The 16,172-nt window shown below is 46.3% G+C and overlaps 1 protein-coding gene across 1 annotated transcript in view; it reads right to left on the reverse strand.

Moving 5' to 3' along the window:
* Positions 1–4,618: 4,618 nt before the first annotated feature.
* LOC115112205 (myotubularin-related protein 13-like) overlaps positions 4,619–16,172 on the reverse strand; it is a 168,004-nt gene continuing 156,450 nt past the window's right edge. The window contains exons 32-42 of the mRNA XM_029639079.2: positions 15,380–15,556; positions 14,873–14,974; positions 10,844–11,029; positions 9,742–9,868; positions 9,295–9,425; positions 8,056–8,280; positions 7,868–7,975; positions 7,464–7,654; positions 7,215–7,302; positions 6,988–7,119; positions 4,619–6,036 (exon numbers count right to left, since the gene is read on the reverse strand). Of these exons, the coding sequence (XP_029494939.2) occupies positions 5,938–6,036; positions 6,988–7,119; positions 7,215–7,302; positions 7,464–7,654; positions 7,868–7,975; positions 8,056–8,280; positions 9,295–9,425; positions 9,742–9,868; positions 10,844–11,029; positions 14,873–14,974; positions 15,380–15,556 (1,566 nt within the window). The 3' untranslated portion in view covers positions 4,619–5,937. The remainder of the gene's footprint in view (positions 6,037–6,987; positions 7,120–7,214; positions 7,303–7,463; positions 7,655–7,867; positions 7,976–8,055; positions 8,281–9,294; positions 9,426–9,741; positions 9,869–10,843; positions 11,030–14,872; positions 14,975–15,379; positions 15,557–16,172) is intronic.

Genomic DNA, 16,172 nt, shown 5'->3' on the forward strand with positions numbered 1-16,172 from the left:
ATGGTTGAGGAGAGATGCTTCTTTTCTAGTTTTTATAAGACATATTACTGTGATGAAAATTCCAGATGGTCTGCACAATCAAATAACAGGCAGCTCAGACACCCATACATACCTCACAAGACATGCCACTAGGGGTCTCTTCACAGTCCCCCTTTCCAAAACGAATTCACGGCAACGCACAGTACTATACAGAGCCATGATCGCATGGAACTCCCTTCCATCTCCGATTACTCAAGCAAACAGCAAAATGACCTTTAAAAAAAAAAAAGAAACATTTTATGGAACGGCGGTGACTGTGAGGGGACACACAGAAACACACCTACACACTAACACACACATTCTTTTTTTGTTTGTATATCGTTGTATTTTAAATTTGTGTGACTGTATATCAGTGTTTAGTTACTTGTCATGTGTTGTGTTTTTGTGGACACCAGGAAGAGTAGCTGCTGCTTTTGCTAAAAGCTAATGATGATCCAAATAAACAAATAAATATAATATCTAGATCTGTGGAAAATGCAGGCACGTGATTCAGCAGGGATTCAGGCCGTTCTCAGTACTCACCGTCGGGGAATGGAGGACTTCATCTCTGTGACTTAATTGCACAAGCCTCTACATTCCAAAAATAAGGCAACAATATCTCTGACCCGTCTAACCCCGTCTAACCCCGGCCCCATGTGAACCTTAATACCCACATCCAGCTTATCTGACGCCTGTCCAACAGATTCTCATCTCAATAGATTTGAAATGGGAACATTCTTTCGGATGGTCTGGTAATTAATAAATCTCTTGCAGATGCCTGGTTTCTAGTTGAAATGTCTTCCCAGAGTGACCTCACAGCTCTGAGTAGTGCACATGTTGGACCCTGGGCTCCGTGGGGTAGAGATTTAGGGCCACTAACAATGTGGGCAGATTGACATAAGTACATGGATGGCCTCAGACAAATGGCATCAAGTGGGCCGAGGAAAAGCAAACACAGCATACTCTTGTCTTACCCCCCAAAGCCAAGGAGAATCTGTCTGTCATGGCTATAAATGAACGTTAAAATCGTGCTCCAAATAGGGGTTGAGGGGTGAGGTCCAGATAAGAACATTCCATGACTGTCCTAATGATTCACAAACATGATTTCCCTGGACTAAACTGACAAGTCGTGGCTTTGTTATACGGTATATTCTCATCCTTTCTGAAGAGCGGAAATGGATTGCCCAGAGTTGAGATCAATTGTGGGAGGAGTATTTAGTGAGTGTGCCCCCTGAAACTATGGGGTTCTCAGAACTGTGAATCACCCATGTACAATCCTGAGTCACACTGAAATAGACAGTTTTGGTTAGAAATGAACTGTAGTTGTAGTTTAACTAGTAATTTCCTTACATTTTGCTGTAGCTAGTTGTACTTGAACTAAATTAAAATCTTGGTAGTGTTTTCAGTAGTTCATACATTTTTTCCATGTAGTAGTGTAGCTGACTACTGGAATTACACACTTTTTGTTGCAGAAATAAAATAAAATAAATCTGACCTGCCTAATTCTCACTTGAAACATTATATATTCTATTAACATCTGACCTTGCGATTTCAGATTTAGGGATAATAACTTAGTTTGGATGTAGTGAACTACTTTTTCAAAATAACTTTAGTTAAGTAAACTATATGTTTCTTAATAAGGGTAGATTTAGTGTAGATGAACTTATTCCAGGACATAGCCCACATTGCTGATGTGCCCTGTAAACAAACAAAAAAACAGCCATGGTGACCTGGGGATTTGGGAAGCCAATAAAAAACATTTGTTTCGAATTTATCGCCTACCGGACAATAGGGAGTTATTTTTAGGTCCATAGTCCTACAATTAGAACTTATATTATCATATGTTTATTGTGACAGGATCAAGAACTGTAACTATGACACTAGATATGATCAAAATTCATCAGAATCTTGAAATTCCAGTAGGTTTTGATTTCCATTTTGATTCGAGGGATTATTCTCCTAAACCACCAGGACTAATTACTATGAGCTAATGTGGAAAACATTCAGAATGCACAAAACTATAATGATATCTTACATTATTATATAACTTGACAATAAAACACCGTTTGGCTCAACAGTTGCAGCAAAAATACGAATCTTTTTTTTCTTGCACCTTTTGCAGTTACAGTGCCTTCGGAAAGTATTCAGACCCGTTGACTTCTTCCACATTTTGTTACGTTACAGCCTTATTCTAATTTCTATTTTTTTATTCTATTTTTCTCCTCAATCTACACCCAATACCCCATAATGGCAAAGCAAAAACAGGTTTAGATTTTTTAGCTAATTTATTAAAAATAAAAAACAGAAATACGTTATTTCTATGAGACTGGAAATTGAGCTCAGGTGCATCATGTTTCCGTTGATCATCCTTGAGATGTTTCTACAATTTGATTGGAGTACACCTGTGGTAAATTCAATTGATTGGACATGATTTGGAAAGGCACACCTGTCTATATAAGGTCCCAGAGTTGACAGCTCATGTCAGAGCAAAAACCAAGCCATGAGTTCGAAGGAATTGTCTTACGACCGCCGAGACAGGATTATGGCGAGGCACAGATCTGGGGAAGGGTACCAAAAAATGTCTGCAGCATTGAAGGTCCCCAAGATGACAGTGGCCTCCATCATTCTTAAATGGAAGAAGTTTGGAACCATCAAGACTCTTCCTAAAGCTGGCCACCCGGCCAAACTGAGCAATCGTGGGAGTAGGGCTTTGGTCAGGGAGGTGACCAGGAACCCGATGGTCACCCTGACAGAGCTTCAGAACCTTCCAGAAGGACATGAGAAACAAGATTCTCTGGTATGATGAAACCAAGATTGAACTCTTTGGCCTGAATACCAAGCGTCACGTCTGGAGGAAACCTGGCACCATCCATACATGTACACTACCATTCAAAAGTTTGGGGTGACTTAGAAATGTCCTTGTTTTTGAAAGAAAATAACATTTACTGTTCATTAAAATAACATTAAATTGATCATAAATACAGTGTAGACATTGCTAATGTTGTAAATGTAATTTGTAGCTGGAAACGGCTGATTGATTCTGGAATATCTAGATAGGTGTACAGAGGCCCATTATCAGCAACCATCACTCCTGTGTTCCAATGGCATGTTGTGTTAGCCTTTATAATGAAACTTGGATTAGCTAACTGATCATTAGAAAACCCTTTTGCAATTATGTTCGCACAGCTAAAAACTGTTCTGATTAAAGAAGCAATAAAACGGGCCTTCTTTAGACTAGTTGAGCGTCAGCATTTGTGGGTTCGATTAAAGGCTCAAAATGGCCAGAAACAAAACTTTTCTGAAACTCGTCAGTCTATTTTATGCAAGAAATTGCCAAGAAACTGAAGATCTTGTACTACTCCCTTCACAGCACAAACTGGCCCTAACCAGAATAGAAAGTGTGGGAGTTCCAGGTGCACAACTGAGCAAGAGGACAAGTACATTAGTGTCTAGTTTGAGAAACCGAGGCCTCAACTGGCAGCTTCATTACATTTCAAGTCTCATAGCCTAGGGTCTGAATACATTTGCAAGAATGTCTAATAACCGGTTTTCGCTTTGGTATTGTGTGGAGATCAATGAGGGAAAACAATGTAATCCATTTTAGAATGGTAACAAAAATGTGGAAAGGGGTCTGAATACTTACCAAATCCACTGTTGCACTTGGAGAATTGGGTAACATTAACAAGGCCTCATGTCCTGGATTATGTACTATCACAGACAATCTATTTGTGAAATAGTCATATCACAGCGGTGAACCAGTGAGTTTGGATTCATCGTCGTCCTGTTGAGTCTTAAACCACTAACTCTCCTTAAGGGACTGAGGAGTCCCAACGGCTCCATTCCTGAAAATCCAGCCGGATCCCCACTTCCGCCTCATCCCTCTCGTCATGGGCGGAGGCGTAAATCCACTCCTCCAGGGGGCAGCTAAATATGGAGAGACCTGCCAGAGAAGCGTCTGTCCAGATGTTAGCCAGCACTGCACCTGCTCGCAGTACAAGCCAGCTGGGAGAGAGTGCTCAGGATAAGGAACATGTCCACAATGTCTTCTAGAGAACTTCAGTTTAGGGCTTTCCCGCCTTCCTGCTGTGGGACAGGTCTCTCCAGGACCAGGAGTGCCTTCGAGTCCCGCCAAGCAGGCGCCAGTGGCTGTGTTGGGTTTCTTGCCCAGTTCCTTACTCATTGTTGGAAGTGAAACATCCTTGCCAAGCCCAGTTTTGGCTCGGGCCATATGAACTATCCTGCTGCAGTGGTGTCTGCTTACCTTTCATGAGAAAAGAGAGACTATTTTTAACAAGAGGAGAGGTTCATAACAAGCCAAACCTATTTCAAGTGGCTTAGATTAGGTTCAGGTTTGTTCCCTATATCTTGTAACCTATTATCTGCAAATAAATGAGGTATTTTGCAACCTACAATAGGAGACTTATGGCGCCAGAGTATGCCCTCATCCCTTTTAGATGTAGGTGGCATCTAAAGGGCTATTATTGTAAGATTGAAAAAAAGCACTCATCAGTAGCCACATAATTCATCATTAGTAAATTCTCTTCATCTCAAATATATGCAGCTGTCATATGTACTGTAAAATAATCACACAAATCATCTGGCGAGTTCAAGTACTCTTGATTTATTTCCAAAAAAAACATTAGTATCAACAAAACATGGTACAAAAGATACAGTAACATACATCTTCTCAAATAGCTTCTGAAATGACTGATGTTCTTTTTATCTCAAACTGGAAGATGCAGACAGACAACAGATGAAACAAACCACACTGACAGATTTATTTAAAAGCCCTTAAGACAGTCTTTCTGGATATTCTGAGAAATATAGTCAACTCCCCTTCATCGAACACACAATGGCTCATAGTCAGTCTCATCAAAAGACAGGCTATACTTGTACATTCAAGACAATACATACCAACATGCAGAATTGTAAAGTTGGTCTTATTACAGTTAAGATTAGAAAAGCATACACATGTTATATATAAAAAATAGGAAATATCACATGAGTATTTACATAAAACATTAAGCCACCACACTTTAACAACATGAGTTACTCTTTGAATAAAAATAATAATTTACATTACAAGAACAAACTTATCCATGAGTCAAAACATTCATAGTGTATGTTTAAAAATAGAGGGCATCACTTGCTTAAATATAAAATGTCAGGAACATGTTTGGAACTTTAGTGTTTTTTTCTCTGCCAATTTGTATAATAAAGAAAAGGTCCTTATGTACATCATCATAAAGTAATGCCTTTTGCCTGGCTGTTCGCTTCAGTAAGAAAATCTATCATTCTATATGGAGTGCATATTATAGAACTAAGTGCAAACAAATGGCCTTGTCATATTGTGCATTTTCAAAACCTCTGAGTTTTCGGTGGTTTAGACCTTTCATCAAGCAGCAATACCTTTTCCTCGTTGTAAAATATCTGAAATAAATTCTCTTGTATGCTTCATATATCTTAGTTTACTGTATATATTGAACCCACAGTTTAAAATGGCCACTGCTATTGCTTTTATCTATTTCCAACTGAAATGGCATAAACTATACTTAGCAGTGCTCAGGCATCCGTTTCAGCCATTTACTTTTCACTAGAAGTGTTGATCCCTGTAGCAGTAACAAGGAACAGTACAGAGAGCTGATGGCAGAGACAGGGGCACATTAATCAACTTATGCCAAAGCTGTCAGACAGACAACTGCCTGAAGTCCTGCAAGGCAGCAGGATGGATGGATGGATATCATAGCCTCCACTAACAGGCACTTAGATCACTGTGGTCCTCATGGTAAAACCACTACCATGGTGACAGAGCTGAATATGCACTGTATATATGTGCCCACAGTCTCTGCGCTCAGCCACCTTGCTGCACCTAGTGCTAATGCTGTGACCTGACCACGCCCTGGCTGGGGAGTTCAGAGGTCACGCGTCAGAGATGCAGCTCTGGATCTTATCCATCCACTGATGGGCGCTCTGGGCATCCGAGGCGCAGAAGTTGTACACTCGCTTGGTGGTCTTCAGCTGCAATGACAACACCCAACCAATGGTTCAACAGTGACAGGAGGTGGGATGTGACATACAGAGCCTGATACTGCCATGGCTGGAGTGTATTCTACCACAGAACACAGAACAGATCACAAGATCACAAGCAGACAGAGCCTGATACTGCCATGGCTGGAGTGTATTCTACCACAGAACACAGAACAGATCACAAGATCACAAGCAGACAGAGCCTGATACTGCCATGGCTGAAGTGTATTCTACCACAGAACATAGAACAAGCAGACAGAGCCTGATACTGCCATGGCTGGAGTGTATTCTACCACAGAACACAGAACAGATCACAAGCAGACAGAGCCTGATACTGCCATGGCTGGAGTGTATTCTACCACAGAACACAGAACAGATCACAAGCAGACAGAGCCTGATACTGCCATGGCTGGAGTGTATTCTACCACAGAACACAAGAAAAGATCACAAGCAGACAGAGCCTGATACTGCCATGGCTGGAGTGTATTCTACCACAGAACACAGAACAGATCACAAGCAGACAGAGCCTGATACTGCCATGGCTGAAGTGTATTCTACCACAGAACAGATCACAAGCAGACAGAGCCTGATACTGCCATGGCTGGAGTGTATTCTACCACAGAACACAGAACAGATCACAAGCAGACAGAGCCTGATACTGCCATGGCTGGAGTGTATTCTACCACAGAACACAGAACAGATCACAAGCAGACAGAGCCTGATACTGCCATGGCTGGAGTGTATTCTACCACAGAACACAGAACAGATCACAAGCAGACAGAGCCTGATACTGCCATGGCTGAAGTGTATTCTTCCACAGAACACAAGAAAAGATCACAAGCAGACAGAGCCTGATACTGCCATGGCTGGAGTGTATTCTACCACAGAACACAGAACAGATCACAAGCAGACAGAGGAATGGAGAACCAGAGAGACACTCACGTCGAAGAAGGCCTTCTCACTGATGTGTTTAGGAGCTCCTATGGTGGGGGTGGCGATCAGAGCTGACTCCACCTCCGCCAGGTCAATGTGTCCCCGGCAGTTAGTGTCCTCCCCCGTGTCGTAGTACCTCAGCTGGGACATCACACACACATATAACACCACTGGCATAGGAATGGAGACTACCTGGAACAGACTGGTAGCAACATACAACATGTTGTAATACTCACTTGGTGTTTTGTAATGTCCAAAACAAACCAGCGAGGTTTCCATCCTTTCAGCAGTGCTCCTCGTTTGTAAAGAATCCCCTCAAACGATCTGAAAAAAAAAAACACCATTAAGATGAATTTAAAACATCTGCTTGGTAGAGAGATTCTGTCTGTGTGTCAACGCTTTACAGAAGAGTTGGGTGAGGAAACAGGACTAATTGGAAGTCCCGGTCCCTGTTTGCCGTCTCAGTGCTGGGAGTGGAGACCCACCTGTTTTCCTCGTTCTTGGGGGTGAACTGGTTGTAGAGTGTGGCGGCCCGGCGGTTGACCCCGTTAGTGGCAATGGGGCTGGTGTCCTCCCCCAAGCCAGTGTCAGGCAGGTGCAGTATGGAACGTCTCTGGAACGCCTGCAGACTGGACGTGGGGATCAGCCCCGAGGTGGACGCAGACTGCTTGCGGAGCTGTAAAACAGACAGGACGGATGGAATAAGAAAAGCCATGACACCTCAGTCAAAACATCCTCCCGATGGTCAGTCACAGATTGACGAGTCAAACAATGCTGTCTAGCTGAACCGTCCAGTAAATGAGCGGAGTTCAGGCTAAGTGAGGTTTATGGGAAACAGGAGTCGGGGGCAGAGGAGAAAACATGGGAAAGTGCGTTGTGTTTGTCTTACATTTCCCTCCTGTTTGAGGTCCTCCTGGATACTGACTCGGACCCTCTCCAGAGTGGCCTGCCACCTCTCTGGTGCTTGGCTCATCTCCCCCTCCAGCCGCTCTATGTCCTGCAACAATAGGGCTCTCAGTGTCAGGCACATAGTCAGGCATGGATAACATCATCCCAACTCAGACTTTTAGAACTCACAGCCAGGAGCTTGGTGATGGCGTCAGGCTGGGCGCGCCCCACACTGCTGTAGCAGGGCCACACTATCCTCCTCTTGCTGGTAGCGATGGTGTCCGTCTCCTCCATGCTCTCCGACCTGACAGCCAGCATCCTCCAGTCATAGGACGGGCCTGTGCACAGAGTCTCCCCTGTGAAGAAGTCCCACATCCTCAAAGCAGGGATGCTGATAGAGGGCTTGAGCACCGGCTAAATAACATATGAAACAAATAAATAACTTATGATAATCTGATATGTTGACACTGATAATACATGAGACAAACATCTATTTTGGCTTGTTTGAAATCAAGTCTGTAGAGTAGAATTCTTTCCCCAATGATGTGAATCTGTCCAATCTCTCAGTGAGCACACCACTGTATATAGCCAGTGGGAAAGAATGTGGCCCACCGGACCTAACACTTCCCTGAGCACTTAATCACGTCGGGGCCCGGGGTGCACAAACATGCAGGCTGTTTTCCTCCACCTCCTGCTGATTTATACGCCCCTGGAATAATGGGTACAGCCACCGCGATCGCTGGCCAGCGGGAAGAGGATTTGCGGTTCCCATGAACACAACTAACCCATTGGGATGGACTTTGAAGTTGAAGACCAGACATATGCCAAGACAGAGTTAAACAGCAACATCAGAAAGTCCCTGTCAGGGAGTTGGAAGAGGCTAAGCGAGACGCTTCCTTTACGACCACAGATATTAAATGATCCCGAATAACACTGATAAGAAACTGCTAACAGAGTTCAGCTGGGCTCTCCTGGGCCTGTGACTCACGGTCTTCACCAACATCAACAGTCTGCTACAGAACATTCAGCAGGACTGGGAGAGGAACACAGGAAGGTCACCACAATAAGGCATCGTCTGGTGCAAGATAGTGGCAGACTGGCCATCCAGCATTGTGGATGTCATCTGGGAGACAACTGAAGTTTTAGGAGCTGGACTGGCTGCTCTGGAAAGTGTGAAGATCCCTGTATCTCTACCGAGGACGTTCTACCGAGGACGTTCTCCCGAGGACGTTCTCCCGAGGACGTCCAGAACAGGAGAACTTGGGTGTGCGTAAGTGTGAGTCAGTGGGTGAACTAGAGAAAAGGCCATTGGGGATCTGGCTGACATACACAAACAGAATGAAGTACCAACGCTGTATCAGAGATGGCAGCAAAGTGCTTGGGGAGTTGCAACACGCACAAACAAAGACGCCACAGACAAGCAGTCACCTCAGCCTCTGTGGGACTGTACAGGTAGTTGAAGAACAGTGGACTCCTCCGGTGCATTCTGCTGATACACTCCCAGATACAGACCCCCCTCCTGGCCTGCTTGTCTCCCGGCTTGTCCTCGAACAATGTGCCTTTTGAAGAGTGAGACAAAGGTGAGGTTGTTCAACAGGCCGAGACACACTACCACGATTAGCTGACAAATCCCTGATCTAAGATAAGAGATAGGATCTAGGTAATTTAGAAGTGCGTCACTGCAACATGTCAGTATCCTGAAATACCTGACCCATTACACTATCATTACACACCATCATTTCACAGACAGAACAGTAGTTTCAACACTCTGCCTGTTGAAGCCGGCAAATCTGCCAAAGACTTTAAATACACGTACAGATCTTAATGGCCTTACTGTTAAATCATCCCTTTACACTGTATTTGTACTATACCGACCATGCTCCAGGCGTTCGTAGTCGGAGTCCAGGAGGAAGTTCTTGAAGCGGTTGGAGATGTAGTGGTATGCCAGGAACTTCAGATAGTGCTGATTAAACTCAAACTCCAAAGGGCACTGGTCCTGGATCTGCAATGAGAGGAGATGGCGAGAGAGAGGAAGGTGACACATTGTGATGGCTGGATCATGTCCCTGTGTTATGACTACAGATGGGTCCATTATGAATACATACGCTCCCGATTACTGACAGAATAAAATGGAGACCAGGGAGCAAAGGCCAGTGACTGACATCATTCTCAGACAAAAGCAGGGCCGAGCTAGAAGGCAGCGTCCCCGTCCAGCAATGTGCAGCAGCGGCCAAGCAAGAGGACCTTGCCGCTCTTTTGCATGTTTTGGGCCATCTGGGCGTACTGGCGAAAACAACAGCTGTTTCTGAGATGAGGAACTTCTATTTTCAGAAACTCATCAAACTCCCTGTTTATCGCACTTCGGCCCCAGAGAACCTCTGTCAGGCCTCCTTGGCAGACGCCCCTCCAGTTTCAAAAGACAAACTCAGAAACTATGTGTTGATGTAAGTGTATGGGAGTTGGCCTGCCGGACCCGCGGGGAGACAGAAAACACAACGTTCTCTATAGTTAGCATTTGAGCATGTAAAACTCAATCCACTTCAGCTGCACCCTCCACATCATCCTCACAACCCCCCCCTCGCCTTCCGAGGAGAGAGACTTTTAATCCCCACAACTGCAATTTTCCCACTCAGTGCTCTAAACACTGAGGAAATGCATAGGGGATGGTGAAACACACTAGCACGGAAAGCACAGCGCTGACCGTGGGGTTCACAGACCATCTGGGCAACAGCACTGCAGCTGAAACTCCCCAGCGTACAACTCTGTCTAAATTACTTATCCGATTGGGGGGGATGCAGAGTATAAAAACTCATCTGAGTCCATAGATAATGACAGCTGAGTCTCTCTCCTCCTCTTCGATGAAGGAATGTGATGAGCTCATAGAGGAGGTAGAGTGAGGAGAGGGGGTGAAGAGGTGTGTGGATGGGGGGTTAATGAAAGGGGTGTGGGGCCTTGGAGGTGGGTGTGCAAGGTTTGCCTGGTGCACGCAATCCAGGAACTGCAGAAAGATGGGCGTGAAACCACTGCCTTGGCTGCTGGGGGTCAGGTTGGAGCGCTGGCTGAACTTGTGGCCGAAGGACAGCCACTCCTTCTCCAGCAGCACCTGGAAGCCCTCCAGAGTCCGGTAGAACGGGTCACTCAGCAGCTGGACCAGGGACACCACCTGGAGGGAGAGAGAAAGGGAGAGGGAGAAAGAGAGAGAACATCGGCAAGAGAGACACCGAGAGAGAGAGAAAGAGATACAGGGGGAGTTAGAGGGTGGGAAAAATTAAATAAAAAAAACTCTTGAAGTCCTTTAAAACTGAAGACTGACTAAGCTGCCAACTGTCGATGGCATGACATGGACTTCAGAGTTCTGTGGCAGAGGGGTAGGTGACCAGCAAAGGGCTCTATTGACCCTGTTTTCCAAACCAGTAACCTCTGTTCTCCCTGTTCTGTTACACTAACTTTCCTGTCTGTGGTTTGAATCCTCTCCCTCTATATGCAGTGGGACGGTTAGGGCTGATTTCTGTAAGAGCATGTCGTCTGACTGTACACATGCTGTCGGCACTTGGCCTGGATCCCTTGCTGTTCCAGCTAACCGATGAGCCTTGACGCATGTGGAATGAATGAGGGAAACAGATTGCGATCCCTCTCTAGTGCACCATTGTACCCTCCAAAAAAACAGTGGGCTTTCTGAAAAGGTATCTTCATCACAGCCCTGCGGTCCTCCCCAGTACAGACCTGAGCTCCTAAATGACCATAGCACCATCACTGAATAGGGGGCTATTAGAAAGGAAAGAGGGGAGAGCGAGAAACACAGGGATCTGCTTCTCCTCTGCTGGGTGTCTATGAGTTGGTCAGGAGACTGAAGAGCCAAGGCATATGGAGCCCATTTCCTGGAGCAAGGCTGATCAGGCCCCACCATGATGAGCAAGATGCTCTGGGCCTGACACGGCCAGGCACGGGAAGCGAGGCTGCGCCTGTGCTTTTACACGTTAGCCCTGGGCTTTACGGGCCCAGTAAACACATTTGGAGGCCACGCGCACACACACACAATGCCATCCCCAATAACACACACTTACTTAGCAAGACAGCATGGAAAATGTGAGCTCACAGTGCAAAAATGTGACAAAACGCTGAGCAAACAGAAAAAAAAAAAGCTGAGGATAAAAACAAGCACTTTCACGATTGAAATCCGTATATAATGACAAAGGGCCCTACAGCCTCAGCATCGTTTCACCACATTTCAGCATGGAGTACTAATCAGGTGGTCTGGTAGTGTAGTGCCAGAACAACTTTGGAAATAAGTCGTTGAAACTAAAGGCGTAGCTTTGTATTTGACCTGATAATATGATGACCTATTTCCTTATCTGTAAGTGTAGACCAGGGTTGTCAAACTCATTTTGCCATGGGGGCCAGATTCAGTCTTGAACGAGGTCTGGAGGGAAAATGTATTATCTTTCTTCAAAATTGGCCTCTATCCATCATTTTTAAAATGTTCTATGCTTCCTGAATGTCTAGCTTTCATTTAGTTGATTATTAGCTAATTATCACTGCTACACAGTTTCGATTTCGTTTTAGCCATTTCAAGTATATCGAGGTTGTCCCCCCCCCAAAAAATGATATAAACATAGCAAAAAAAGAAACATCCCCTTTTCAGGACCCTGTCTTTCAAAGATAATGAGTACAAATCCAAATAACTTCACAGATCTTCATTTGTAAAGGCTTTCAACACTGTTTCCCACTGTTTCCCATGAACCATAAACAATTAATGAACATGCACCTGTGGAACAGTCGCTAAGACACTAACAGCTTACAGACGGTAGGCAATTATGGTCACAGTTATGAAAACTTAGGACACTAAACAGGCCTTTCTACTGACTCTGGAAAAACACAAAAAGAAAGATGCCCAGGGTCCCTGCTCATCTGCGTGAACGGGCCTTAGGCATGCTGCAAGGAGGCATGAGGACTGCAAGATGTGGCCAGGGCAATAAATTGCAATGTCCGGACTGTGAGACACCTAAGACCGCGCTACAGGGAGACAGGAAGGAGAGCTGATCGTCCTCGCAGTGGCAGACCACGTGTAACAACACCTGCACAGGATCGGTACATCCGAACATCACACCTGCTGGACAGGAGCAGGATGGCAACAACTGCCCGAGTTACACCAGGAACTCTCAATCCCTCCATCAGAGCTCGGCTGAGAGAGGCTGGACTGAGGGCTTGTAGGCCTGTTATAAAGGCAGGTCCTCACCAGACCTAATCGGCAACAACGTCGCCTATGGGCACAAACCCACCGCTCGACCAGACAGGACTGGCAAAAAGTGCTCTTCTCTGACGAGTCGCGGTTTTGTCTCACCAGAGGTGATGGTCGGATTTGTGTTTATCGTCAAAGGAATGAGCGTTACATCGAGGTCTGTACTCTGGAGCGGGATCGATTTGGAGGTGGAGGGTCCGTCATGGTCTGGGCGTGGTCTGGGCGGTGTGTCATCGGACTGAGTTTGTTGTCATTGCAGGCAATCTCAACGCTGTGCGTTACAGGGAAGACATCCTCCTCCCTCATGTGGTAACCTTCCTGCAGGCTCATCCTGACATGACCCTCCAGCATGACAATGCCACCAGCCATACTGCTCGTTCTGTGCGTGACTTCCTGCAAGACAGGAATGTCAGTGTTCTGCCATGGCCAGCGAAGAGCCCGGATCTCAATCTCCTTGAGCACGTCTGGGACCTGTTGGATTGGAGGGTGAGGGCTAGGGCCATTCCCCCCCAGAAATGCCCAGGAACTTGTAGGTGCCTTGGTGGAAGAGTGGGGTAACATCTCACAGCAAGAACTGGCAAATCTGGTGCAGTCCATGAGGAGGAGATGCACTGCAGTACTTAATGCAGCTGGTGGCCACACCAGATATTGACTGTTACTTTATTCAATTTCTGTTAGTCACATGTCTGTGGAACTTGTTCAGTTTATGTCTCAGTTGTTGAATCTTTACACGTTAAGTTGGCTGAAAATAAACGCAGTTGACAGTGAGAGGACATTTCTTTTTTTGCTGAGTTTATAAACACACACAACTGTTTTAATTAGATTTTTTACTCAAACCACCCGCGGGATGGATTGGACCTCAGCCCGTAGGTTTGACACCCCTGGTGTAGACGTTTCAGCCGAGGTGTCTCTTTTCCTTTTCTTCCCCCTCTCTCTCTCCTACCCTCCTACATCCCCAGTCCCCCTCCTCCATTCCCAGTCCCCTCCATCCCCAGTCCCCCTCTCACTCCTCCATCCCCAATCCCCCTCTCACTCCTCCATCCCCAGTCCCCCTCTCACTCCTCCATCCCCAGTCCCCCTCTCACTCCTCCATCCCCAGTCCCCCTCTCACTCCTCCATCCCCAGTCCCCCTCTCACTCCTCCATCCCCAGTCCCCCTCTCACCCCTCCATCCCCAGTCCCCCTCACTCCTACATCCCCAGTCCCCCCCCACTCCTACATCCCCAGTCCCCCCCACTCCTACATCCCCAGTCCCCCCCACTCCTACATCCCCAGTCACCCCTCACTCCTACATCCCCAGTCCCCGTCTCACTCCTACCCTCCTACATCCCCAGTCCCTCTCTCCTACCTCCCCAATCCCCCTCTCACTCCTCCATCCCCAGTCTCCCCTCCATCCCCAGTCCCCTCCTCCATCCCCAGTCCCCTCCTCCATCCCCAGTCCCCCTCTCACACCTCCATCCCCAGTCCCCCTCTCACTCCTCCATCCCCAGTCCCCCTCTCACTCCTCCATCCCCAGTCCCCCTCTCACTCCTCCATCCCCAGTCCCCCTCTCACTCCTCCATCCCCAGTCCCCTCTCTCTCCTACCCACCCTTCTACCTCCCCAGTCCCCCTCTCTCCTACACCCCCAGTCCCAATCTCTCTCCTACCCACCCTTCTACCTCCCCAGTCCCCCTCTCTCTCCAACCCACCATCCTACATCCCCAGTCCCCCTCTTCCACTACTCCTGCTGGGGGGGAAACTGTGTGTGCGTGCGTGCGTGAGGCTCACCTGTGTGGTGATGTCCCAGCCATCCTCCAGACTCAGCAGGACGGACGAGCCACTGTCCAGCAGCTCCACCAAAATCAGGGCCAACTGCAGAAGCTTGTGAAGCTGCAGGGAACACACACACACAGTCAGTTCATGCCGTTAAGCTGTTCCTGTGAAGACTGTGTGGAGCCTGAGCAGGGCTTCTCCTAGAAAATATTGTTCTGTGGTTTATGACACATTTAATGCAGGGCCATAGGCTGCGAGGGTCACTATGATAACAATTTGGTAGTTCTCCATGTCTGTTTGTATCGTTATCATTTCCCTTGGGAAATAAGCTTAAAAGATGAGGAGGGAATATAGGATGAGGTCAGAGTCACACAGGAAGATCATAGAGATCACGCCGCTGGCTCGTTCTCACAGATCTCTCACTGAGGGTGAGTGAGTTGTTGTGGAAACCACAGGAGGGTGTGTATGTATGTGTATTGGTGAGTGTGTGTTGGTGTATTTGTGTATGTGATGGGAGCTCACTTGGAGGATCCACTCAGAGTCCTCCAGGGCTTTGAGGAAGGAGTCCTCTGTGTCTGAAGACGTAGCGCTCGGAGCACAGGCCCTCAGCAGCTTCTTAAAGGCACCTTTGATCTGGCGCGTGTCAGCAAAGTCCACAGGCACCAGTTCACAGTTCAGAGTAGAGTCCAGTTTGAAGCCCTGACAAAAGAAGAGAAATGTCATTGAAAATTAACAGTCCCCAAGAGTCAACTATCACAAGTAGACGCAGACATTAAAATAACACTCTGAAAGACCGATTAAAAGACACCTGAAACTGACTGACAAAAATAAACAAATGTTTAAAGCAGAAGACAAAGATAGGGAACATATTAAATACTTGGGACGTACTGTATGAGGTAAAAATAGGGCTTCTGTTATGAAATGAAGTAGAAGTTTCATTTAAGAGAAGACTGTCTCTGTCAATGTGGCCACTGGCCAATCACAGCCACCCGTACAGCTGGCGACTCCACCACGCTCACATTTATTTATAACCTCTTCTAGCCAAGGAAAAGAATATCAATTTCACATTCAACACAGACACATTGCTCCACTCAAACAAGTCATTGAAACGAGCAAAACGTTCCAACAGTCCAAAAGTAATATTATCAGAGATGTGGGACTGTATTAATAATAAATCATCATTTTGATTAATTGCAATCAAGAGTCCCCTTATCAGTTTGGAAATGTAGTCTGCTGGAACAAAACAGTGGTTACACATTCTAGACTGGAGTGACCTGATTCCCCATCCTGTAAAAATGTACCAGCCCTCCCATAG

This window comes from Oncorhynchus nerka, linkage group LG27, assembly GCF_034236695.1.
Source record: "Oncorhynchus nerka isolate Pitt River linkage group LG27, Oner_Uvic_2.0, whole genome shotgun sequence".
Taxonomy (NCBI): Eukaryota; Metazoa; Chordata; class Actinopteri; order Salmoniformes; family Salmonidae; genus Oncorhynchus; species Oncorhynchus nerka.